Source organism: Carcharodon carcharias, chromosome 28 (assembly GCF_017639515.1).
Source record: "Carcharodon carcharias isolate sCarCar2 chromosome 28, sCarCar2.pri, whole genome shotgun sequence".
Taxonomy (NCBI): Eukaryota; Metazoa; Chordata; class Chondrichthyes; order Lamniformes; family Lamnidae; genus Carcharodon; species Carcharodon carcharias.
This window is the reverse complement of record NC_054494.1, coordinates 15400981-15427540: the sequence shown is the minus strand read 5'-3', so window position 1 is coordinate 15427540 and position 26560 is coordinate 15400981. Positions and strand designations below refer to the sequence as shown.

The following is a 26560-nucleotide window of genomic DNA, read 5'->3' as shown; positions in this document are numbered from 1 at the left end:
AGGTGAGAGTGACTGCACTTGACATCAAGGCCACATTTGACCGAGTGTGGCATCAAGGAGCCCTAGCAAAACTGGAGTCAATGGGAATCAGGGGGAAACCTCTCCCCTGGTTGGAGTCATACCTAGCAGAAAGGAAGATGGTTGCGGTTGTTAGAGGTCAGTCATCTCAGCTCCAGGATATCACTGCAGGAGTTCCTCATCTCCAGCTGCTTCATCAATGACTTTCCTTCCATCATAAGGTCAGAAGTGGGGATGCTTGCTGATGTTTGCACAATGTTCAGCACCATTTGCAACTCCTCAGATACTGAAGCAGTCCATGTCCAAATGCAGCAAGATCTGGACAATGTCCAGGCTTGGGCTGACAAGTGGCAAGTAACATTTGTGCCACACAATGCCAGGCAATGATCATCTCCAACAAGAGAGAATCTAACCATCGCCCCTTGACGTTCAATGGCATTACCATCAATAAATCCCCCGCTACCAACATCCTGGGGGTTACCATTGACCAGAAACTGAACTAGCCATATAAATACTGCGGCTACAAAAGCAGATCGGAATCTAAGAATCCTGCGACGAGTGGCTCACCTCCTGACTCCCTGAAGCCTGTCCTCCAACTACAAGGCAGGAGTGTGATGGAATACTGTCCACTTGCCTGGATGAGTGCAGCTTCCACAACACTCAAGAAACTTGACACTGTTCAGGACAAAGCAGCCCACTTGATTGGCACCACATCCACAAACAATCACTCCCTCCACCACCAAACCATAGTCGCAGCAGTGTGTACCATTACAAGATGCACTGCAGGAATTCATCAAGGCTCCTTAGACAGCACCTTCCTTCACTGTCGCTGGGTCAAAATCCTGGAACTCCCTTCCTAACAGCACTGTGGGCGTACCTACACCACATGGACTGCAGCGGTTCAAGGCGGCAGTTCACCACCACCTTCTCAAGGGCAACTAGGATGGGCAATAAATGCTGGCCGAGCCAGTGAAGCCCACATCCCATGAATGAATATTTTTTAAAAAATTATGACTAAGCATTATTTACCAGCAAATATCATCCACTCTGGCAAATAGCATGGGAGGCCAGAATAAAATATGTAATATTTATACTAGCAAAGAATGGGTTGCAGTGACATAGAGAAAATTCAATTTAATCTGTCAGCATCAAGTACTCCCAGTTGAGATCAGATCGATCTAGATACAAAGTAAAGCTCCCCCTACACCACCAATAATTTGCTTCAAACACAATCTGAGAAGAATACACCAACTACATAAGTCACATTTTAATTCCCACACCACCCATCCCTTGGGCCTCCTTGAGTGACAGTCCTAATTAGCAATGAACTATGAGCAGCTTTGTGCTGTGGACTCATGCCCACTGGAGACGAAATTGAAACTTATAACTGTCAGAGAAGAGACTTTCATCCAATGATCCTTGGCTGCACTTGGTCCCAGAGTTTCGAGGTGAAAGGACAATGTTCCAATGTACAGCACCACTCAGTCTCCTTTCTCCCACATTCTAATTAGAAATATCATTTTACTTAAGTTAGAGAATATCAACAACATTTCAATGCCAACCAACCAGCAGCCTTTGTCCCAATAATGCATACATTTCTTCATATCTGTTCAGCTCTGCACCAGTTACCCAGACTAAATTATGTTATTATTGTACTGAATATTAATCCAATGAGAGCAAATTATTCACACCATTACACCGTGCTTATCTACCAAATCCTAATGAAAAGTTGTACATGGCTATTTTTCAGGTTTGGTAAAACCTTAATGCAATCAGTCAAGTTTAAAAAACTTGATTAAATCTCATTATTTACATTCCTACATCGTTCATTTCTGGTTCCGAATTTTTAGTAACCAATTTAACTCCCTGCCCCTGTCACTAGTGCCACACAGACATCTACTATTCTGTCAACCTGCTCCACAACCGTATTGCCTCTACCTTTGCCACCCTCACCAGGTCATAACTGATGTCCTACGCCACTATTTTACCCCTCCGAACACTATCAGCTACAACTGCCAGATCTGGCTTGATCATCTCAAGCAGTACCATTGCTTTCTCTCTACAGACAGACCTTCTTATCCTGGGATCACAGACCAGTAGAAGAAAATTTTCCTGACTGACCTCATCAAAACACTCCAGAATTTTGAATACTTCTATTGAAGCTCCTCTTAGCTCTTCATTTTCACAGAAATAATGCCAATTTTTAGTCTCTCATTAGAGCTAAAAATCACTCATCCACAGTATATGTTTTATTAAATCTCTTTGCACCCTCCCAGCAACCTTGATATTCTTCCTAAAGTCCTTAGACTTTATTGAATGGTGATCAGAAAACACACATACACAGATGCCCAGTCTATACTGCTGCTCTAGCAATTACATTTTTTGATGGTTCCAGTGAGAAAAAGATTAAATTCAAATATGCAGAAATTGATGATTATTTTAAAGCTGCATTCAAGAAGTTTGTTACGCTAATGGAGGCAATGATATCAAAAGCCTCAGGCAGTACTGGTTTTCAACATTTTATCTGTTAACTTTTATCCAAGTGAGATTGGTAATTTGAAGGGCTTCAACTGCCATAACATACAGCAGAATGCAATGTAACCCAATAATATGAGTGAAAGTAAAACCTGAAAAATTGTAACAATGCAGACCATCTGCACATTTGCAAAGAATACCACAAAATCAGTTGGTTTCAACATTCTCCAGTTATTTGTTTGCTTATAAATCCTAAACTATAACTTTAACTTCCAGATTTTTGTAAGGGGTCACATATTCATCTGTTTAGCCTCAGCCTGAAAATTGCAGTAAAGCAGCTGCATCTTGGGGTTGAATCAATACAACTTGGTTTATCATGTGCTTTCTATTTCAGAAATGATGTTATCCAGTCTCTAGTTTGTTTTTGTTTCAGAATGATGGAACTGATTTTAAATTCTCCCGACCTTCTCACCCAAGATAGCTGCTTATAGCTTCTAGGGTGGGACATAGCCATTTCTAAGGGCATAACTGTTGACACCCATCATTAGCTAATATTTTTAAAGGCGTGTTTAGTGAGTGCAGGAAAGCACTCCACCCACCCCCTGTCCAGTTTTCCCTCACTCCTCCAAACAACTTGATTAAAACTAACAGAATTCTTTTAGGGAAATTTGAATTTTGTTTAGAATTCATTTATTTAATATTGTCTATGGCAATTTTATGGTTACACATCTTAATCAATGTTACTACTCTCACAATGAAAACCTTCAAACAACTTACAATGTATGCTCCGAGTCCATATGACTCTTCTTCAGGGCTCTGAAGGAGTGTCAAACGGACTTGAAACGTTAACTCTGTTTCTCTTTCCACAGATGCTGCCAGACCTGTTGAGTTTTTCCAGCATTTTCTGTTTTTATTTCAGATTTCCAGCATTCGCAATATTTTGCTTTTATTTTAAAATATGTTAATGGGCTTATTGTCTTTTTGAGAAAAGGACATTGGGTTAAAGTTTCAGTACTTTTAAGTATGAGTATCCTTTAAAGAATTTAAAATATCAAATTTTCAGCTGGACCTTTTGTTTATTCTTTCACAAGATGTGGGCATCGCTGGTCGGGCCAGCATTTACTGCCCACCCCTAATTACCCTCGAGAAGGTGGTGGGGTGCCAACTTCTTGAACCACTGCAGTCCATATGGTAATGCTAAGATTACATAATTTTCTGCAGTCTATTATAATTTTCATGTATTACAGCCAGCTTATGTTGGCCAATGATGCAGTGAAGCTTATTTAATGCAGTGCTTTGGTTTTTCAGAATCAGCTGTATCTGTATCTCTTGCAGGAATCTGTCAGGAAACCAGCTTCTTAAAGTCCTTCTTTCTCACATACTGAGCAGAACTCATCAAGCTTTGCCAAGGATCACTAATGAGATGTTTTGCTTATCGGTAAGTTCCTGACAGGAATTGCAGAAATTAAAAATTGGGAAAAGGTTACTACATCATGATGAATGTTATCAAAATCAAGTGACTTAAATTTAAAAACATATATAAAACATCTGCATGATTTGCAGCAAAAAATCGTGTCACACGTTTATAGGGCAACAGCTTGTTAACAAAAATGAGTTCATTTGTGCATTGATCATAAGATTTTCATTGACTAGCAGTCTTAAAATTCACTTTATTAACAGCTACAACAAACACTTCTGTAGTACTCTCAAGCATAAGGACATTAATGTGATGAAAGGATGTCAAGCAGGAGACTGGAATTAAAAGTGAAGTGAAAGCATAACTGAAGAGAAATGTTTTGGAAGATTGCTACAATTTCTTTTAACATAGGAGAAAACAGTGGATAATCGAATGTTTTTTTTAAAAGGGAAGAGAATATTTGAAGAAGAAATCAAATGTTATGAGGCAAGGGGATATGTAGATAGCTCTATCAGAGACACAGCACAGGTTTTTCTTGCACTGTAAAAATAAATGGCGGGTAAATCAACTAGGAGCCATTTTCAGATGGGCAGTGGGATAATGTCAGACACACCTGACATCATCAGTTTGAGGCCTGGTAATTTTAAGTCCCAAATTCTTGTCAGGAATGGACAGCTCACCCACTTTCTGGGAAGAATCTTCAGTGGGCCCCCAGATTGCCACTTAAAGCGCGAATGCACCTCTTACAGGGAGGTTGAATACACATGTGAGACTGCCTGGTTAGATTTCTGGAAGGATCTTATTCTGAGAAATGAGTCGCAAGGCTGCCCCAAGTTCTCTGATGCCTTCCTGGAGGTGCTGCTGAGAGAGTTTAGAGATGCTCTTTCCCATGAGTGGAAAAAGGACTACCAAGGTCTACAGTGACCAGGCCTAATGAGAGGTGGCAGAGATGGTCAGTTCCTAGAGCATGATCCCCAGGTTCTGGATTCAATATAAAAAACACTTCAATGCCCTAAAATATAACAGCTCTATATTTCAGTATGATATCTGATAAGAGTCCCCCCCATACTTTCTATGCAGCACATCCATCATCAAAAATGACAAGGGCACACTACACCATCTCTCATTCCAAACACACACCTCTTGCTTGTTGCTTTCAACATTCTTTTCCAGCAAGTGCAGGACCAATGTCTCCTCTGATGACTAATTCCTCACTTCACACTCCAGCCATTTGCTTTCCATTCAATACCTTCCATCTTGCTTCTTTTCCCTCTCAGCATATGCAGAAGCCCCACAAATGTGACTTTTCCTTTTCAACAGACACTCTCTAATTCTTGTACAGTCTTGCTACAGGAGAAAGCAGCTTACAACACGAGGGAAAGGAGTAAGACCTGGGGAGGATCATCTCACATGTGACTTCCATTTAGAGCTGCAAAGGGTGGGAGGCTTACCAGGAAGCCCCTGCTTATTACTTGCATCATTTCATGTACTAAACACATTTTTTATTAAATTGTACAACAGAATGAAAGTTCAAACTGCATCGTATGCTTATCACTTGTGTAGTGTTTTGGCACTTCATAACGATTGAACACGCACACGCTTCTGAACCCCAGCTTCTTGTGTATTCCTTATTCTACAATAGAGAGCAATACATCCAGGACTTAGCACAAACTATCAGGTTTTTATATACCATTTATTTTTAACTAAACTGTCCCTGTCAACCACAATGGGCGGGAAACCTTGGTTAAGGAAGACCTATCAGAAGCGCCATTTTGGAAAGTGGCATCATTGGAACAGATGCAACGGAGGCAAAGGAACTGAGAGAATGGGATGGAGTCCTTACAGGAAGCAGAGTGTGAGGAGCTGCAGTCGAGGTGGCTGTGCGAGTCAGTGGGCTTGTAATGAATTGATACAGAGGTCAAGGAAGAGAAGTGAAGTGTCGGGGATGGGCCACATGAAGGTGATAGAGGGCTGGAAATTAGAAGCAAAATTGATAAATTTTTCCAGATCTAGGCGAGAGTATAAAGCGGCACTGAAACAGTCATCAATGTACCGAAGATAGAGTTGTGGGAGGGGGCCTGAGTAGGGACTGGAACAAAGAATGTTCCACATACCCCATAAAGAGACAGGCATAACTGGGGCCCAAAAGAACATAAGAACTAGGAGCAGGCAATTCAGCCCCTCGAGCCTGCCCCACCATTCAATACCACCATGACTGATCTCATTTCGGCCTCAACTCCAATTTCCTGCCCTCTCCCCATAACTTTTCAACCCGTTACTAATTAAAAATATGTCTATCTCCTCCTCAAATTTATTCAGCGTCCCAGCATCCACTGCATTCTGAGGTAGTGAATTCCATAGATTCACGGCCCTTTGAGAAAAGTAATTCCTCCTCATCTCTGATTTAAATCTACGACCCCTTAGCCTACAACTATAGCCACTCGTTCTAGAATGCCCCACAAAGGGAAATATCTGCTCCACATCTACTTTGTCTTTCCCCTTTAGCATCTTATATACTTAAAGTAGAGGTATATCCCTCATCCTTTTAAACTCTAGCGAGTATAGGCCTAAACTGCTCAATCTCTCTTCATAAGACAAGCCCGACATCTCTGGAATCAATCTAGTGAACCTCCTCTGAACCGCCTTCAATGCTACTACCTCCTTCCTCAAGTAAGGGGGCCAAAACTGTGCACAGTACTCCAGGCACAGTCTCACCAATGCCCTGTACAGTTGCAACAACACTTCCCTATTTTTATACTCTATTCCTTTAGCAATAAATGCCAAAATTCCATTTGCCTCCTTTATTACCTGCTGTACCTGCATACTAGCTTTCAGCGATTCATGTATGAGAACACCCAGATCCCTCTGCACTGAAGCATTCTGAAGTTTCTCTCCATTTAAATAATAAGTCACCTTTTCATTCTTCTGACCAAAATGGATAACCTCACACTTATCCATGTTAAACTCCATCTGCCAAATTTTGGCCCATTCACCTAACCTGTCCATATCTATTTGTAATTTTTTTTTCATTGCAACTTACTTTCCTACCCATTTTGGTGTCATCTGCAAATTTAGCTATAGTACCTTCTATCCCAGGATCCAAGTCATTAATATAGACCGTAAATAGTTAGGGCCCAAGGACCGAACCCTGTGACCCTGTGGCACACCACTAGTTACAGGTTGCCATCCAGGAAAAAGACCCATTTGTCCCGACTCTCTGCTTTCTGTTGGTTAGCCAATCCTCTATCCAAGCTAAATATATTACCCCTAACTCTGTGTGATCTTATCTTGTGTATTAATCTTTTCTACGGCACCTTATCAAAGGCCTTCTGGAAGTCCAGATGTACTATATCTACAACATCCCCATTATCCACTTTGCTTGTCACATCTTCAAAGAACTCTAGCAAATTAGTCAAACACAACTTACTCCTCATAAAACCATGCTAACTTTGATGAATTCCATTTTGACTTTCCAAATGCCCCATTGCTACTTCCTTAATAACAATTTCCCAACTACAGACGTTAAACTAACTGGTCTATAGTTTCCTACTTTCTGCCTCCACCCCCCCTCCCCTTTTTGAATAAGGGCGTTATATTAGCACTTTTCAAATCCACTGGAACCTTTCCAGAATCCAGGGAATTTTGGAATATTATATGCATCCACTATCTCCGCTGCCACTTCCTTTAAGGCCCTGGGATGTAGGCCATCAGGTCCTGGGGAGTTGTCACCCTTTAATCCCAGTAGTTTGCTAAGTACTTTTTCTCTAGTAATGGTAATTGTTCTAAGTTCTTCCTTCTCTATACCCTCTGCACTACCTGTTACCATTGGGGTGGTACTAGTGTCCTCCACCATGAAAACTGAGGTAAAATATTGATTAAGTGTCTCTGCCATTTCTGCATTCCCCACTATTAACTCCCCAGTCTCATCCTCCAAGGGACCAACATTCACTTTAGCTACTTCCTTTTACGTACATGTAGAAGCTTTTGCTATCAGTTTTTACATTATGCGCTAGTTTTCTTTCATAATTTACCTTTGCTCTTTCTATTATTTTTTTAGTAACTCTTTGTTGATCTTTAAGTTTCCCAATCTTCTAGCCTGCCACTGACCTTTGCAATTTGGTATGTCTTAGCTTTTGCCTTTATGTTATCTTTAACTTCCTTGCTTAGCCATGGATGCTTCCCCCCGCCCCTTACCCATCTTTCTTCCTCTTTGGGATATATTTTGCTTGGGAGGAATTGAATACTTCCTTAAATATCCGCCACTGTTCATCAACTGTCCTACCTTGTAGTCTTCCTGCCCAGTCCACTAGGGCCAAGTCTGTGTAGTTACCTTTGTTTAACTCCAGAACACTAGTGTGGGACTCAAGTTTCTCACTCTCAAACTGAACTTGAAATTCAGAATGCTATGATCACTCTTCCCTAGAGGATCCTTTATTATGAGATCGTCAATTAATCTCATCTCATTACAAAAAACCAAATCCAGAATACCCTGCTCCCAGGTTGGTTCCACAACATATTGCTCCAAGAAACACATTCTAATACACTCTATGAATTCTCCCTCCAGGCTACCCTTGCCAATTTGATTAGTCCAGTCAAAATGCGTATTAAAATCACCCATGATTATTGCTGTGCCTTTCTTACATACTCCCAATATTTTGTGGTTTATACTGAGCCCTATTGCTGAACTACTGTTTGGGGGCCTATAGATTAATCCCACCAGGGATTTCCTTCCTTTGCTATTTCTTACTTCTACCCAGACTGACTGTACATCTTGCTCTCCAGTGCCTATATCATTCCTCACTATAGCACTAATCTCTTCCTTTACTAAAAGAGCTACACCACCTCCTTTTCCTTCCTGCCTATCCTTCCGAAGCACTGAGTACCCTTAGATATTCAACTCCCAAATGTGTTCTCCCTGTAATCAAGTCTCAGTAATGGCCACCAAATCGTACCCATTTATCCATATTTGCGCTGTTAACTTATTAGTATTATTCCGAATGTTACGCACATTCAGGTACAAAGCCTTTAAAAGTTTGCTCATGTCAATTTTCCCTACTCTTATATGATTCTTTGGTGCAATATGGCGTTCACGCACACAGTCCCTTCCTTTCACTTTTTGATAACAATCAGCCTCGTCACGAACATGCACTCTTACCCTCTCCTTAAACTTTGATTTTTTTTTATATTTCCATGCAACTGAACCCTCCCCCCAATTACTTAGTTTAAAGCCCTATCTACAACCCTAGTTATGCGATTTGCCAGGACACTGGTCCCAGCATGATTCAAGTGGAGCCTGTCCGAACAGAATAGCTCCCTCTTTCCCCAGTACTGGTGCCAACATCCCATGAATTCAAACCCATTTCTCCCACACCAATCTTTGAGCCATGCATTTACCTCTTTAATCTTATTGACCCTGTGTCAATTAGCTCGAGGCTCAGGTAGTAATCTGGAGATTATTACCTGTTTGGTTCTGCTTTTTAATTTATCCCCTAGTTGCTCATATTTCCTCAGCAGAACCTCTTTCGTCATTCTACCTATATCGTTGGTACCTACGTGGGCCACGACAACTGGATCTTTCCCCTCCCACTCCAAGTTCCTCTGCAGCCCAGATGAGATATCCTTAATCCTGGCACCAGGTAGGCCATACAGCCTTCGGAACTCTTGATCCTGCCTACAGAGAACAGTAGCTATTCCCCTAACTATACTATCCTTGATTACAACTACCTTTCTCTTTTCTCCCCTAACACAGTGCTGTGGTCAGTTTGCTTATCCTCCCTATAGCCCCCGCTCTCGTCCAACAGGGGGCAAGAATCTCGAACCTGTTGGATAAGGGCAAGGGCTGAGGCTCCTGCAGTGCTACTTCCTGGATCCCTCTACCTGCCTTACTCATAGTCACACCCTCCTGTCCCTGACCACTGGCAGAATTTAAGGTAGTTAATCTAAGGGGTGTGACTGTTTCCTGAAACACGGTGTCCAGGTAACTCCCCCCCTCCCTGATGTGTCGCAGTGTCCGAAGCTCAGACTCCAGCTCATCAACTCTGAGCCGGAGTTCCTTGAACAACCAACATTTGCTACAGATGTGGTCACTAGGAACCACAATGGGGCCCACCAGCTCCCACACCATGCAGCTACAGCACATTGCCTGGCTCTGCGTCTCTATTTTATTTAATCAGTTTTTCAATTTGTTTTTAAATTTCGCACTGGTCTTTAGTTTATCAATCTGTAAAATATTTCTCCTATTTACCTCTATTCTGAAAGCAAGTTAGAATTAGAGATTCAAAGTACACTTTTTAAAATCAACTGGAACTCTCTCTCTCTCTCTCTCTCTCTGCTGAGTTGCAGCTGAATTGTTAGGCCTCTGATCCTGGGCCCCAGTAGTCACCCTTAATCTGAAATCAACTTAGGTAGTTCAAACTAGCAGTTACTTACCAACCAATGCACTTACGGTTTTCCTGTGATGTCACTCTTTTTTTTATGGCTACCATGCAGGTATCCATAGCCACACCTTTTATTTGAAGGGAGTGAGACAAGTTTAAGGAGAAATTGTTCAAGGAGAGATGTTCAGCCAGATGGAGCAGAGTGGTGGCGGTGGATGGGATTGTTCAGGCCTCTGTTCAAGGAAGAAGCTGAGAGCCCGTAGACCATCCTGATGAGGGATGAAGGTGTAGAGGGATTGAATGACCATGGTGAAGAGGCGGTAGTTAGGGCCAGGGAACTGGAAATTGTTGATATGACATAGGGCATCAGAGGAATCACGGATGTAGATGGGAAGAGACTGGATAAGGGGAGAGAGAAATGCAGTTAAGATAGAGAGAAATGAGTTCCGTGGAGCAGGAGCAGGCTAACACGATGGGTCTACCAGCACAGTCCAGTTTGTGGATTTTGGGAAGGAGGTAGAAGCGGGCTGTCTGGGATTGGCAGCCTGAGGTTAGAAGCTGTGGAAGGGCGATCTCCAGAGGAAACGAGGTCAGTGACAGTCCTGGAAACAATGACTTGATGTTCGGTGGTAGGGTCATGGTCCAGGGGGGCATAGGAAGAGGAGAGTTGGCGCTCAGCCTCTGAAAGGTAGAGGTCAGTACGTCAGACAACAACAGCATCACCTTCGTTGGCAGGTTTGATAACAAAGTCAGAGTTGGATCTGAGAGAATGGAGTGCAGCACGTTCAAAAGGAGACAGGTTACAGTGGGCGAGAGGAGCAGAAAAATTGAGACAGCCGATGTCACGTCGACAGTTCTCACTGAAAAAATCAAGAGCAGGTAAGAGGCCAGAGGGAGGGGTCGAAGTGGAGGGAGAATGCTGGAGGCGGATGAAAGGATCTGTTGAACTGGGGGAGGGGGAACTCCAACCCAAAGAAGTGAGCATGGAGACGATGGTGGCGGAAGAAATGCTCAGCATCGTGTCTGACCTTTTTTTAGAATTTATTTTCATTTTTATTCATTAGTTTATCTCCTTTTTATCCCTTTTCTTCCCAACCACCGCCTCCTCTCCCCCCGACCCCATCCCCAATAGGGCCATCTGTTACTTGTTCCATGTTGTTGTTTCACAGGGTGCTGCACTTCGTTCTGCTATTAACACATTCTGCTTTCGTACCTTTATGCCACTAGCAGCATCTTCTTTAGTTCCTTATCACTACCATTAACACTCCCTTTGTCTTTTTATCCATGACATCTTTGTCAATCTCTCCTTAGCCCCCACCTATCGCTGGCCTTCCATCCAACTTCACCTGCTCCACCCCCCCTTACACAGTATAAATTACATCCTATTTCTCCTCTTTAACCGTGAAGAAGGGTCATACAGACTCGCAACATTAACTCTGTTTCTTTCTCTGGAAATGTTGTCAGACCTGCTGAGATTTTCCAGAATTTTTTGTTTTTTTTATCTCTAAGAATTTTAGATGTTTCTATAAGATCATATCTCCAACAACTGCTAAGCTCCAGAGAATAGTGGCCTATTCTATTCAGTCTTTCCTCATAGAATAACCCCTTCATTCCAGAGGATCAATCTAGTGAATCTTTATTGCTCTCCTTCTAAGGCAAATAAATCCTTCCTTAACTAAGGAAACAAAAATTGTAGTCCAGGTGTGATCTCACCAAAGCCCTGTTTGAGAGAGTCTGTGTTTTGAAGTTGGGGCTCTGGCGTAGGCACAGAGCTTGGCAGCGAGGCACAGGCTGCGCATGCTCAATCAGGCTGCGCGCAGGAGTAGCGATGTGCCACAAAAAGGGTGACCACGGGACCAGGTTTTTGGCAGGCAAGGGAGCCCACTGGATAAAATGAGTCTGGAGCCATTGGTAATTCTGTGCTACTCTAAATTGTGACTCAGGGAAGCCCAAGAGTAAGCCCAGGAGCAGTATTTGCTTGGTGCTGCTAATAGCTAAGGCTCAGAAAACTCAGGAACAATAATTGCACACCAAGCTCAGAGGGGCCCAGGGGCAATATCAGCTCAGTGAAGCTGGCAGCTAGAGCAAAGGAAAGCCCCAAGAGCAGAGGAGTCCTACTCAGAGGAGCTAGAGATCCCGAATCATGATGGTAATTGGATGCTGGGGTGCAGTTTTATGAATCCAGTGGGATGCAGATTGAGCAACTCGCAGACAAGCAGTCATTGGTTCAGTCTGAGTTGAAGAGGCTTTTGAGGGAAATCAGAGGCTAGATCTTAAGAAAGAGAGGAGCTGACAAGTGGGTGGGTTGCCAGGAAATTTGGGATCTGTCTTGGTTATGTCTGCCACTCCATGTGCAGTTTGTGGTGTGTTCGACCACGGTATGCCAGTTAATTTATGTTCACCTCATGTTAATTCTGGATGTTAGAGTATAGGATAGATAGCATTGACCGTTTGCTTTGTTGACTCTTGTACAGTAAAATTAATTGTTTGTTTGAAACCGTGTAATCTTTATTCCCTTAGTAAGTAACTGGGATTTCAAATTTAATCTACTTTACACTAGAAGTTACTGGTCTCTAACTGGATCCTAACAAAGTTGGGAGTCTGGTCTGGAATCGTAACACTGTATAATAGCAGGAAGGCTTCTTACTCTTAGTTTCTAGCTCTTACAATAAAGGCTAACATTCCATTTGGCTTCCTAATTGCTTGTTGTGTATACATGGTAACTTTCTGTGATTTATGTACAACACCCCCCAAATCCCTCTGAATACCAATATTTAATGGTCTTTCACCTCAGGTTTCTCATTCTTCTTATCAAAGTGGATAATTTCACATTTACCCACATTATACTCCATCTGCCGCCTTCTTTGCTTAACCAACCTATGTTCCTTTGCAGCTTGAGTCCTCCTCACAGCTTACTTACATTCCCATCTATCTTTATATCGTCAGTAAACTTAGAAATATTACACATGGTCCTCTCATCTAAGTAATTGATAAAGATACTATAAGTAAATAGCCAAGGCGCAAGCACTGACCCTTGTGGCACTCCACTAGTTACAACAAGCTAACTGGAAAATGGCTTGTTTATTCTGACCCTCTGTTTTCTGTCTGTAAACTAATCCTCAAACCATACTAATATATTACCCCAATTCAATTTGGGAGTTAAACCTCTTGTTCTGGCCCTTTTGGAATGCCTCATCAGCCATAACTGTTGATGGCACCAATCTCGAGGCTGTTGAAAACTTCTCATACCTTGATAGTGTGCTCCCTAGGGATGCCACTATTGATGAAGATAGCTGTGCACTCATCCAGAAAGCAAGTTCTGTCCACGATTGTATCTGGAAGCAGCATGGCATTAAGCTGAAGACTAAAATCAAACTCTTCCAGGCAATGTCCTTTCCACCCCGCTGAATAGTTCTGGAATGCGTCCACCACAAGACACCCAAGGTCCATCATGAGAATTCAACAGCAGGACAAAAATCATCAACAATGAGATCCTCGTGCTGGACTCCTGAAAATTCAACTTAGATAGGCATGCCATGTTCCTTGCATGGATGATTGCAGAATCCCCAAGCAAATCTCCTATGGGGAACTGTGTCAGGGGAATCAGCATCAAGATGTTCAGTACAAACGATATAAAGATACCCTAAAAAAGAACCTTACACTTCTGTGTTGCAGACCACCTTTCACTGCAGCTGACCAGCCCACATAGAGACAAGCAGTGAAATTTATTTTAGTATGTTTCAAGGGCCAAACTCGCAACATTGAACTTGCCCAAAGAAAGGCTAGAGGTAGCACAGTGGTAAATGTTCCCTCTAGAACCAACAATGACAATATGAACTGCCAGCTCTGTGGCTGTCAACACTGATCTCACATCAGACTCTTCAGTCACGGAAGACAATGAAATCATTTACAGCTTGGACATACTCGAACAACGAAGTGTCTATCATGACACAGAATATCTTCTGCAAATCCAAACATATTACATTCACTGGTTCCCCTTTATCTGCATTATCATTTATACCCTCCAAAAAAAATAATGGCAATAGATGCGTCCCTTTCAAAAAAACTGTGTTGGCCCTACCTACTCAAATTATTGTTTTCTACATCCTCTGTTACAACATCCTTCAGATTTGAGCATTTTCCCTTTTACTGGTGTCAGGCTACCTGTTCCCCGTTTTCTCACTCCCTCTTTTCTTGAACTGCAGGGTTAAATTTGGTATCTTCCAATCCCTGGGGACCATTCTAGAATCTAGGAAATTATGGAAGATGAAAGCCAATGCATTCATGATCTCTGCAGCCACCTTTTTTGAATCCTCTAAGGTAGGCCATTTGGTCCAGGGTATTTGTAGATTTCAGTCCCAATAATATCTTCTTCCACTTGGTTAATATTAATTACTTCAATTCCTTCAATCTTATTAGTCCTTTAGTCCCTCCCCATTTTCTGATACATTCTTTGTGCCTTCTACTGTGAAGGCAGATAGAAAGGGCAGAGTTTAATCTAGCCTGTTGCAATGGGGAACATGGGGACTGAGCAAACTGAATCAGGAGAAGAGGCCTCGCATCAGCCTCCTAGCAGCAGGGAAACATTCATGATTAAGTAGGATGCAGGAAAGGGCCCATGTGGGAAACTCACCCTTTCATGGTAGGTTGTCAATTAGGCTCATTAATGAGCCTGGCATCAATTATCCCCAAGCCCACCAGAATTTGGTGGTGGCTGAGGTATCAAATGGAGTTGCACAGTTTTCTGTCCCTGAAGTCCACCACTCCCGGTGGCGCTGCTGACAACAGAGAGCTGCCAGCCCATCCCAGTGGCAGGATTTCTGCTACCAGGCTTAAACTGTGGGAAAGGTCTAATGCTGGTCCTGAGAAGCATTTAATTCATTCAGAACTCTGCCACAGAAGCAATGCAGGATTTCCACCCGTTATCCAAATGGTGGGTCAGACCACATTGGGAACATTAGATTCTGCCCAAAATATTTGCTTAATGATCTCTGCCATTTTCTTATTCCCAATTATAATTTCTCCTGTCTCTGCCTATAAGGGAAGCAGTTTATTTTTGCTAATCTTTTCCTTTTTGCATACTTGTAGAAGCCGTTACAATCTGTTTTCATGTCTTGCCAGTTTACTCTCATTTTCTATTTTCTTCTTCTATCAATTTCTTGGCTCAGCCTTTGCTGATTTTTTAAAATACTTTCCAAATCCTCAGGCTTACAACTCCTTCTGGCAAAGCTTTTTTTAATCTAATAGTGTTCTCAAACTCTCTAGTTCGCAACAGTTCAATCACTTTTCCAGTTGAATTTTTATTCAACAGAATGCATACTTGTTAAAATTTATGAACGATTTCTTTACACGTTTGCCATTGTTTATGTTTAATTTTATTTTCTAATCCACCATAGCCAGCCCTCTCCTCACACCTAAGTAACCGGTTTTGTTTAAATTTATGATGCTAATTTTGGATTTAAACACATCATTCAAACATAATATAAAATTCTATCAGATTATGATCACTTTATCCCAGAGGATTAATTATATAATAAATTACTAATTAACAATATTAACTCTGTCTCATTACGCAGTGACCATTGCCTTTGCCATGTTTTCGCCCTTGTTTCTTAGTCTGTTTATAAACACTATACCTCAAAATCTAGTGGACAGATTTCAACAAAACATGGTACACAGAATATGACCCAAGGAAAAACTGGTTAGGCCTTGGTGAAGATGCGGATCCTGGATTTTTTTTAAATTAATATTGGGGAGTTAGGGTTGGTTTTTCTTTTGGAATGTTGGGGGTTGTTTGTTTTAGGATATTGTGGATTGTCTCAGCTGCTGTGTTGCAATTTGTCAGAGCTATCAAAATAATGGATGGGGATTGGCCTGAAACCTCCACAGTGAGATGGAAGCTCTTAATAAAAATATTTTTCATCTTTGTAGGCACAAAGCATCAACTATAGAAGTCCCAAGGAACAGCTGCATAATTGTAATAACATTGAGTTAACAGTATGGCAGCGGTAAGCACTCCAATGAGTGCCCTCTTCACCTGTTACACAATGTTCTCATAATGTAACCATTAAGCCCAGTATCACTTTGGTAGATCTGCATGTACCCTTCTGCAATGCCTACATATATTTCCTGAAGTGCTGTGCTTAGACTGAATGCCACATTAACTCTTATCCTTTTTCTCCTTCCTCAACATTCTCTGATAAAGGCATCACAGAAGAATATTAAGTCTGTTGATACATGGTTGAGTATACTTCAATGCGCGGAGTGCATGCGTGTCCAACAATTTGTTGAACTTACCCAACAGAAAATACTTAATTCAATATCTGTGGAAGAAATGTCCAATTATTTCATGACTTTTCAATAAATTTTCTATTTTACCTGCCAGTGATGACAAAGCTAGTCAAATTTGCAATCCACTGTATAATTTTGAACTTGAACTACAGAAAACCATGGTAACATTTTGGTCTGCAAGCTACATGCTAGGGACTGAATCCCCCTTTTGCAGCTCCATTTTAATGCATTAATATCACCAGCATTAATCTCCGGGCATTCCAGTTATTGGTGACCTTCTGTAATGTGCTTATATAATTTACAGTTAAGTAAGAATGAGAAAAAAATCAACACCCCTGATAGAACTCTCACCCACGACAGCTAATAACACTATTCCAGAAATTTGTGTATATTCTAGGATAAAAGCAAAATACTGTGTATGCTGGAAATATGAAATAAAAATAGAGGGCAGAAATTTTCCCTCAGCAGCAGGTGCACACTCAACCTGCTCGAGCGTGAAATGACACACGTTGACATCGGACCAGCGTTCGCAATTCAATGTGCAGTCACGTGATAGTTCGGTTGGCGGGCGCACATCAGAGCCGGCAGCTTTGTCTTATCTAAACACAACATTATTGGACCATAACTGAATCTTCATATAAACCCGTTTTTTTTTTTGTTCATTCACAGGATGTGGGCTTAACTGGTTGGGCCAGCATTTATTACCTATCCTTAGTTGCCCTTGAGGTAGTGGTGAGCTGCCTTCTTGAACCACTGCAGTCCAAGTGGTGTAAGCACACCCACATGCTGTTAGGAAGTGAGTTCCAGGGTTTTGATCCAGCGACAGTGAAGGAACAGCGATATATTTCCAAGTTAGGACTTGGAGGACTTCCAGGTGATGTTCCCATCTAACTGCTGCTCTTGTCCTTCCAGATGGTAGTGGTTGTGGGTTTGGAAGGTGCAGTCTAAGGAACCTTGGTAAGTTCCTGCAGTGCATCTTGTGGATGGTACACACTGCTGCTACTGTGAGTCAGTGGTGGAGAGAGTGAATGTTTGTGGATGTGGTGCCAATCAAGCAGGCTACTTTGTCCTGGATGGTGTCAAGCTTCTTGATTGTTGAGGGAGCTGCACTCATCCAGGTAAGTGGGGACTATTCCATCACACTCCTGATTTGTGCATTGCAATGGTGGACAAGCTTTGGGGAGTCAGGAGGTTAGTTATTCGTCGCAGGATTCCTAGCCTCTGACCTGCACTTGTAGCAACACTATTTATACGGCTAGTCCAGTTCAGTTTCTGGTCAATGGTAACCCCCCAGGATGTTGATAGTGGGGGATTCAGTGATGATGGTGCCATTGAATGTCATGGGGCGATGGTTAGATTCTCTCTTGCTGGAGATAGTCATTGCCTGACATTTGTGTGGCACGAACGTTGCTTGCCATTCGTCAGCCCAAGCCTGGATATCGTCCGGATCTTGCTGCATTTGGACATGGACTGTTTCAGTATCTGAGGAGTTGCAAGTGGTGCTGAACATCGTGCGATCATCAGTGAACAACCTCCACTCCTAGCCTTATGATGGAAGGAAGGACATCGATGAAGCAGCTGAAGATGGCTGGGCCTAGGACACAACCTTGAGCAACTCCTGCAATGATGTCTTGGAGCTGAGACGACTGACCAACAACCACAACCATCTTAGTGCTAGGTATGACTCCAACCAGCGGAGTTTTCTCCACCTGATTCCCACTGACTCCAGTTTTGCCAGGACTCCTGGGTACCACAGTCAGTCAAATGCGGCCCTGATGTCAAGGGCAGTCACTCTCACCTCACCTTGGGAGTTCAGCTCTTTTGTCCACGTTTGAACCAAGGCTTTAATGAGGTCAGAAGCTGAGTGGTCCCAGCGAAACCCAACTGGGTGTCAGTAAGCAGGTTATTGCTAAGCAAGTGCCGCTTGGTAGCACTGTTAATGGCCCCTTCCGTTGCCTACCGATGGTCAAAAGTAGACTGATGGGGCGGTAATTGGCCAGGTTATTTGTCCTGCTTTTTGTGGACAGGACATACCTGGGCAATTTTGCAGAATGCCGGGTAGATGCCAGTGTTGTAGCTATACTGGAACAGCAACAAGGTATGGAACACAAGTCTTCAGTACTATTGCTGGAATATTGTCAGGCCCATAGCCTTTGCAGGATCCAGTGCCTTCAGCCGTTTCTTGTTATCACGTGGAGTGAATCGAATTGGCTGAAGACTGGCGTCTGTAATGCTGGCGACCTCCAGAGGAGGCAGAGATGCATCATCCACTCAGCATCCTGGCTGAAGATTGCAGCAAATGCTTCAGCCTTATCTTTTGCGCTGATGTGCTGGGCTCCCCCATTAGTGAGCATGGGGATATTTGTGGAGCCTACTCCTCCAGCGAGTTGTTTAATCATCCACTACCATTCACGACTGGATGTGCCAGGACTGCAGAGCATACATCTAATCTGTTGGTTGTGGAATTGTTTAGATCTGTCCATAATTTGCTGCTTATACCATTTGGCATGCAAGCAGTCCTGTGTTATAGCTTCACCAGGTTGATACCTCATTTTTAGGTATGCCTGGTGCTGCTCCTGGCATGCCCTCTTGCACTCTTCAGTGAACTAGGGTTGATCCCCTGGCTTGGTGATAATGGTAGAGTGGAGGATATGCCGGGCCATGAGGTTACAGATTGCGTTTGAGTACAACTTGCTGCTGCTGATGGCCCACAGCGCCTCATGGATGCCCAGTCTTCAGTTACTAGATCTGTTCAAAATCTATCCCATTTGGCAGTGGTAGTGTCACACAACATGATGGAGGGTATCCTCAATGTGAAGGCGAGACTTCATCTCCACAATGACTGTACAGTGGTCACTCCTGCCGATACTGTCATGGACAGATGCATCTGCAACAGGCAGGTTGGTGAGGATGAGGTCAAATATGTTTTTCCCTCTTGTTGGTTCCCTCACCACCTGCGGCAGACCTAGTCTAGCAGCTATGTCCTTTAGGACTCAGCCAGCTTGGTCAGTAGTGGTACTACCGAGCCACTCTTGATGACGGACATTGAAGTCCTCCACCCAGAGTATTTTCGGCGCCCTTGCCAGCCTCAGTGCTTCCTCCAAGTGGTGTTCAACATGGAGGAGTACTGATTTATCAGCCGAGGGAGGGTGGTATGTGGTAATCAGCAGGAGGTTTCCTTGCCCATGTTTGACCTGATGCCATGAGACTTCATGGGGTCCTGAGTCATGTTGAGGACTCCCAGGGCAACTCCCTCCTGACTGTATACCACTGTGCCGCCAACCTCTGCTGCGTCTGTCCTGTCGGGGGGGCAGGACATACCCAGAGATGATGATGGTGTTTTGGACATTATCCGTAAGGTATGATTCCACGAGGATGACTATGTCAGGCTGTTGCTTGACTAGTCTGAGATAATTCTCCCAATTTTGGCACTAGCCAAAAGGAAGACTTTGCAGAGTTAACAGAGTGGGTTTGCCACTGTCATTTCCGGTGCCTAGGTCGATGCCAGTTGGTCCATCCGGTCTGGTCTACGATCATAACAGCCAATATTCATCCTTCAATCAACACAAAACAAAAACAGATTAGCTGGTCATTGTCATGCTGCTGCTTGTGGGAACTCACTGTGCACAAATTGGTTGCTGCGGTTTCAACATTACGAGAGTAACAACACTTCATTGGTTGTAAAGTGCTTTGGGATGTCCTGAGGTCATGAGTAGATAGAACATAAATGCAAGTCCTTTTATTAGTTAACAGTAATCAATCAATACAAGAACTAGGGGACATAGTTACAGAATAAGGGGACACGGATTTAAAACTGAGCTGCGAAGGAATTTCTTCACTCACAGGGTAGTGAATGTCTGGAATTCTCCACCCCAGAGAGTTGTGGAGGCTAGGTCACTGGAAGTATTTAAAGAGGTGGTGGATAGATTTTTGAAATATTGGGGAGTTGTGGGCTATGAGAAGCTGGCACGAAAGAGAAGCTGAGGCCTGGGGCAGATCAGCCATGATCTTGTTGAATGGCAGGGCAGGCTTGAGTGGCCGAATGGTCTATTCCTGCTCTTATTTCTTATGTTATGTTCTAATGCGAATATCATACAAATATTTTGCATTAAAAATTATTAAAATCTGAGTATTTACATCATTGAAGGTTTTTGCCACAGTAAATTCTCAACCTCTATTCGAGATGAAAGAGGAGGGAGCTAGTAAAATATACTATTGTCATCTTTAAGGCATGGTAAGAGGTAAGGCATGGCTCAATTGGACTACAAATATTCAATAATCAAATGTAATCAAGTGTACGATTCCCTCCACCATTGCAATCACCTAATCATTTATGAAACTATTTGCAATGCCTCTAGCTTTCAAATTCTAATGATAATTTTCAGGTAGAGCTTAAGAGTGGGTCCCTCTGCTCATTTCTCCACGCCTTGCAGTCTTGCGCTTTCCTCTTCAGCTACTCATAGGAACCTGCCATTTTTAATTCCAAGTTGTCTAACATCATCATTCTATCTCCCTCTTGGTCTACATCCCTCTAATCTTCCTTCAATCACTACCTTCAATAAGTTCTCATGCTTTAAAATATGGCCAATCCAATCTTGTTGCCTTTTCTTGACGATATTCACTGACAATCTTTCCTCTTCCACCATCCAGAGAACTACTTCCTTGCCCATGTTCTTTCCAGCTGACCTATCTTCCTCCAGAATCGAATTTCACAACTTTCAATTCTTCGGACGCCCACTTTTCTCAAGGTCTACATTTCAGTCCCAGGAAACAAGACACTCTAAATAGCAGACCTGATGATTCTTAAATTTCTACTTATTCTTATGCTGAGCAATTCTTTATTGGAGAGTGCATTCTTCACTATTTCTATTCTAGCTCACATTTCTTTATGGCAATAGCCACCTTCTGACAAGATGTTTCCCAGGTATTTAAATTGTAAACCTGTTCCAGCTGTTGACCATCTATCTTGACCTCCACTCTTCCATTATTTCTTCAATCTTCATACCTTTCATTTTTTTTTAAACATTTGTTTTCATTTTGTAAGCTTTCACCACTATCCATTCATTCTAATCCATTATTATTTGTAGATTTTCTGCTGTGCTAGACACTAGGGCCTGGTCATCTTCAATCCTCACTACCTTCAACAAGTGACTGCCTACTTTGACAACTTTCTGTACTTCACCTAGAGTTTCCTTTATCACGGATTCCACACAGATGTTAAAGAGCAATGGTGATGGTAGACAGCCTTGTCTCACCCTGTACCGAAATACACCAGGTTCATCAAATACTGTTCTGATTGTAACAATTCCATGAAGAGCAACAATCATTCATTTATCTTTCCAATCAGCTCTGATCACCTGAGCAATAGCTTTACCAGTTCACCAAGTTGAAAATTTTTCATAATTCACAAAGCAGGCAAACTTCTTGCTAGTATTCTATGCTTTTTCGCTTAATACTCGACACTGCCATAGCTTCTCTAGCTCCACAACCCTTCATAAAACCAAACTGATCACAGCCAACGTAATGGCTTGCTTTGGCTCCAGCCTATTTGCTAGGATCTTTAACATTATCCTGGATGCAGGTGTAATCAAAGTTATGGTGTGATGCTCTTCATATTTTGTGGTATTTGCCACCTTCTCCAATAGAACTACTGTGCTCCTCAAAAAATCTTCCAGCCATTCTAGCGTTCATCTCTTTACACAAATGAATCAATTCTTTTGTTGCTTTCTCTCAAAATCCTTTTATCATTCCTGCAGGGATTCCATCACGTCCTTCTGCTTTTCCTGGCTTTAGTTCTTTTCTAACTCTAAATAATTCACACTCCAGAAGCTCGGTCTTAAATCATCCTGAGAAATGTCTTCTACTTTCCCTGGTTCTCATTCTACCTTTGCTTGCTATCTATGACACTCAAGTATTCAACGTACTCTTTCCATCTATTCTCTACTGGCTTAGGTTCTATAAGCAGTGTATCATCTCGACTATCAATTCCTCTTGACACCTGCTCACATCTTCCTCCAGTCAATTTTTTTTACTTTCTTTTTTTTTGTAGTTCTTCTAATTCTCTACACGCTTTCTCCATCTCTCTCCTGCCTGGTCAACCTTTCTGCTTAGCTCATTGTTTAGTTTCCTGTACATTCATTTACCTTAATTTGTATATTTTTCTCTCACTTTCTTCTCATCCATTTTCTTCAGCATTTCTTCTGAGAACTAGACTTTCTAACTCTTTTCTAGAAATGGGAAGATGCAGCCTGAACAATCTCTGTCTGACAGGAGTAAGATGGAGAGATTATGGTGATTTTGAAAGCTACAATACAAGAGCCATTTATGCAGGTGGTGAACAGAACCAAAGAGGTATTGCCATAACATTGGATAATGAAATGCCAAAGTGTGCAATATGAATTGATCAACACAGTGACAGGCTGCTGAAGGTGGTGCTCCATGCTGATCCAGTGGACGTTGTTATTATAGTAGTGCACATGCACACATTAGAGCACCCAGCAGGAATGGAGACAGAGCGCCAGATGCTGCAAGAACTGATAGAAAAGGAAACAGCTTCTTAGTGATCATGGGAAACTGCTTTACTCAGGTAAAAGCAGAGATAGAAGCCAAACTAGAAGCCATGGATTGGGTGTCAGAAACAATAGAGGAGAGATGAAGATCGAGTTCTGTATCACAGCACCTGGTTTAAGCATAATCAGAGGAAACGATACACTTGGAGATCATCTGGGGATCTGAAGAGGGACCGAATTGATTACATCCTTGTCAAGCAGAGATACTGAAACAGCATAAATAATTCTTGTGGGAGACACAGACTCAGATCATAATCTGGTTGCTGTGAAAGTAAAAAATCAGCTGAAGAGAATCAAGAGAATTCAAAAGCCTAGGTGGAACAGAGATGGTGCAGGGATCTGAGGAGGGTCAAGTTTCATGAAGCAGTTGAGAAAAAAAAGAGGTCAACAACAGTTCAGAAGCCAATTGTCAAGGTCAGTAGGATAGAATCTAAAGTGACATATTAGAAAGTGCTAAAGAAAATATTGGTATGGTTAAACCATGAGGTATTAAGTTAGTATGTATTTTGGATGAGATATCAGCTGAAACATTGTTCAGCTGATGGAACACATATTTTATTTCCATGAGGAACTTGCCACTATTTCATTCATGTTAATTCTGGCATTGATTCTACCCAACAAGTTGATCACAAACCAAATCTCACACCTACATCCCCATTCAAGAAAACATTTGTCTCGTACTAAATATGGAATATTAAAATAACCAAGTGCAATTTACATGAGACAAAATGAACAGACTTGCAATTTTCAGTGATTTATGATACTTACATAAGTAAATCCAACTTAATTACCAAATATAGCACAAAGTTGCAAACTATCCGTAGTAATTACTAATGGAGTATAAAACGGATACAGCGTTGCATTTATATCATCCCCAAAATCTTTGTTTAGACGGTTACAAGTACATTAACATGTGCTTCACACATGACAAGGGTGTTTTGGCCAGTGGCTCCGTTTTCTCTAGCCCTCCGCTTCTCCCCCGTTATCATAATTTATTGCCTCTGGTGTGTCCTAGCTAAAAACAGTCAAATCTATTTTTAATTGAATTTCTAAATTTAAAATACTCAAATGAAAACAATAACGTGCGAAATTACATCAACATCAGGGCCATCATCTTGATTTTCAAGTGTTTCCTATCCTCGTTAGTTCATGAGGATAACAGCCCTGAAAGTGATTCATCAGGGCAGACGTTCATCTCGATGTTGCTATTTGCGCTTCAAGTAGTAAACTGGAGTTCCTGGTCAGTCAATTTGCCTCCTGCCTTGGAGGGGGTTCTCGCCCTTCCTTGAAATGGTTACAATAGTTACTGACCCAGCACCCGACAGCTTAATCATTACTTGGTATTAACACATCGGCTACAAACAAGATGAGGAATTAGCCGAATGCAACCATGATTCAACAACGCACTATCTAATGCACCAAGTCCCCTATTCCTCCTGATTAGAGTGTTTACGGCACTACACATACTAGGTCCAATGAACTCAGGCGAAATTAAGCCATACCTTTAATCAGTTCCACAAACAAACGTGCCAGAAGTTGATTTCCTGACGAGATCTATTCGAACGATCCCCCCTTGCTCTCCCCTCACGCAGATGTAGTAAACTCCAATCCGGAAAGGAGGTGAAGGTCAACATCCAAATCACCCGAACATCTCACCAATCAGATCAACACAAGGAAAGGCGGAAAAACTCAAACCCTGTATCTAAAGCAACACTCGTATGTGTACTGTATGGGGCTTCTGTATCACAAAAAACTCGCTATTTATACTCAATAATACAAAATCAAATTGTGCGCATCAATAAATAACACTTTCTACTTTGAAGAAATACGGTGGAATATTGAAGCCAATTTGTCATTGTGCAAATAATCTATTGTATGCAGAATGACCAAACTTCTAATGCTCATACAGCAGATAATCTAATATACATCAATAACTATAGCCAAGTGCATACGAGACCTAGTCTGTAAACTTTATCCATGTAATTTAAACAACTGACTGAGAGCAGTCTTCGTCGATTTGCTGGAAAAATGTTTCGTAAAGGGTACTTTTTAAATACTTATTCCTGTCGCTGCAATTTTCGTCAGAACCAACTCGTCTCCCCGTAGAGATTGTATATCACAGCACTGCATTGCTCAATGCACCAGTGCAAACTGCAGGTTAGCAATCGAGAACGTGAGAGAAGCTAGTTTCTCCGCACTCACCAAACCATCGCAATTGCTGATCGCCACAGTGGCTCCTGGCATGTCGGTAATATCCCCAGAAAAAACACAGTCTCCGTGGATGGGCTCTGTGGAGAGCTCCTGGAAATCCTCCTGCCACTCCACCGCTGCATCGGGAGCAACGAGCCTGGCGTTGTGTTTCAGGCGTAAATGCAATTCCTTCCCAAAAACGGTGACATTGAAGTACAGGTCGGCTTCTCCTCTGCTCTGATGGGGGGTGCTCCGTGGAAATCGCCGACCAAACCGCAACTCACCGTCTCCAGTTGATACAATGTGCGATATGTAGCGACCCTGGTCATCGGTACTGAGCGGTATTATCAGACCATAATCGATAAACCTCCTGGAAAGCACATCTGCAGGAAAATAAACAGATACTACTCGTGTATATGGTCGAGTCCTGCCCATTTTTTGCTGCAAAATTAGATCTTTGCATCGATATTTTAAATCATACAAGGACCAATCAAAAATTAGCATCGCCATGCGAATAAAAGTGCATCGTTTATCTATTTAAACTATGCAGATTACAACTGTCCCATATTTTATTGGCAACTGGGGAGCTTTATATACAGATGAAAAATAAGCCCAATAGGTTTTAATCGCAGAGGACAAAGACTGTTTAAAAGTTTGCAAATGCCTACCTTCATGAAGCTTGCATTCTAGCAAGAGCGGGATAGAAGAAAACAATAAATAAAAATAGTTCATGTCGTTTGTTGAGGGAGCAAAGCAAACTCTTGTGACTGAAAGGAAACAAATCTTGCAAAAGCAGCCGAGCAGACTTTCTGCTTCCAATTCTTGCACGGTGGGGATTGCAATGCAAAGTTTGGGGGGGGGGGGGAGGTTTCCTCCCCCCACACACACACACCCCTGATCCGACTGACAGAATGCAAGTGAGGAGGAGGAGGGGGGGGGGGATGTGTGTGGGGGGGAAAGGTGATCCACTATTTTTTGGTGGGGGGGGGGTGGTGGTGGGTGGGAAGGGGGGGGGGGGGTTGGTTTCCGGCGAGCTGTTGGCCAAAAGCGACTGGATCGCTTTTTTTTATATCAGTTAAGCTCCGGGAGGCAGGAGCACTTTAAGCTCCTGGATAGACCATGACGCCAAATGATTGACACTTCCAGGGATTTTGCCTGGGCTGCTGCTTCAGTCCGAGCTGGAACCAAGACCCCATGGGGCAGGGGGCGGACAAAGCAAAACT

General features: G+C 42.5%; 1 protein-coding gene across 2 annotated transcripts in view; it reads right to left on the bottom strand.

The window, feature by feature from the left end:
- The window catches only part of LOC121270922 (A disintegrin and metalloproteinase with thrombospondin motifs 14), a 185818-nt gene extending 159646 nt beyond the window's left edge, over positions 1-26172 (bottom strand). For both annotated transcript variants that reach the window (XM_041176543.1, XM_041176544.1), the window contains exons 1-2: positions 26006-26172; positions 25350-25720 (exon numbers count right to left, since the gene is read on the bottom strand). In XM_041176543.1, the coding sequence (XP_041032477.1) occupies positions 25350-25720; positions 26006-26069 (435 nt within the window). In that variant the 5' untranslated portion in view covers positions 26070-26172. The remainder of the gene's footprint in view (positions 1-25349; positions 25721-26005) is intronic.
- Positions 26173-26560: the final 388 nt, after the last annotated feature.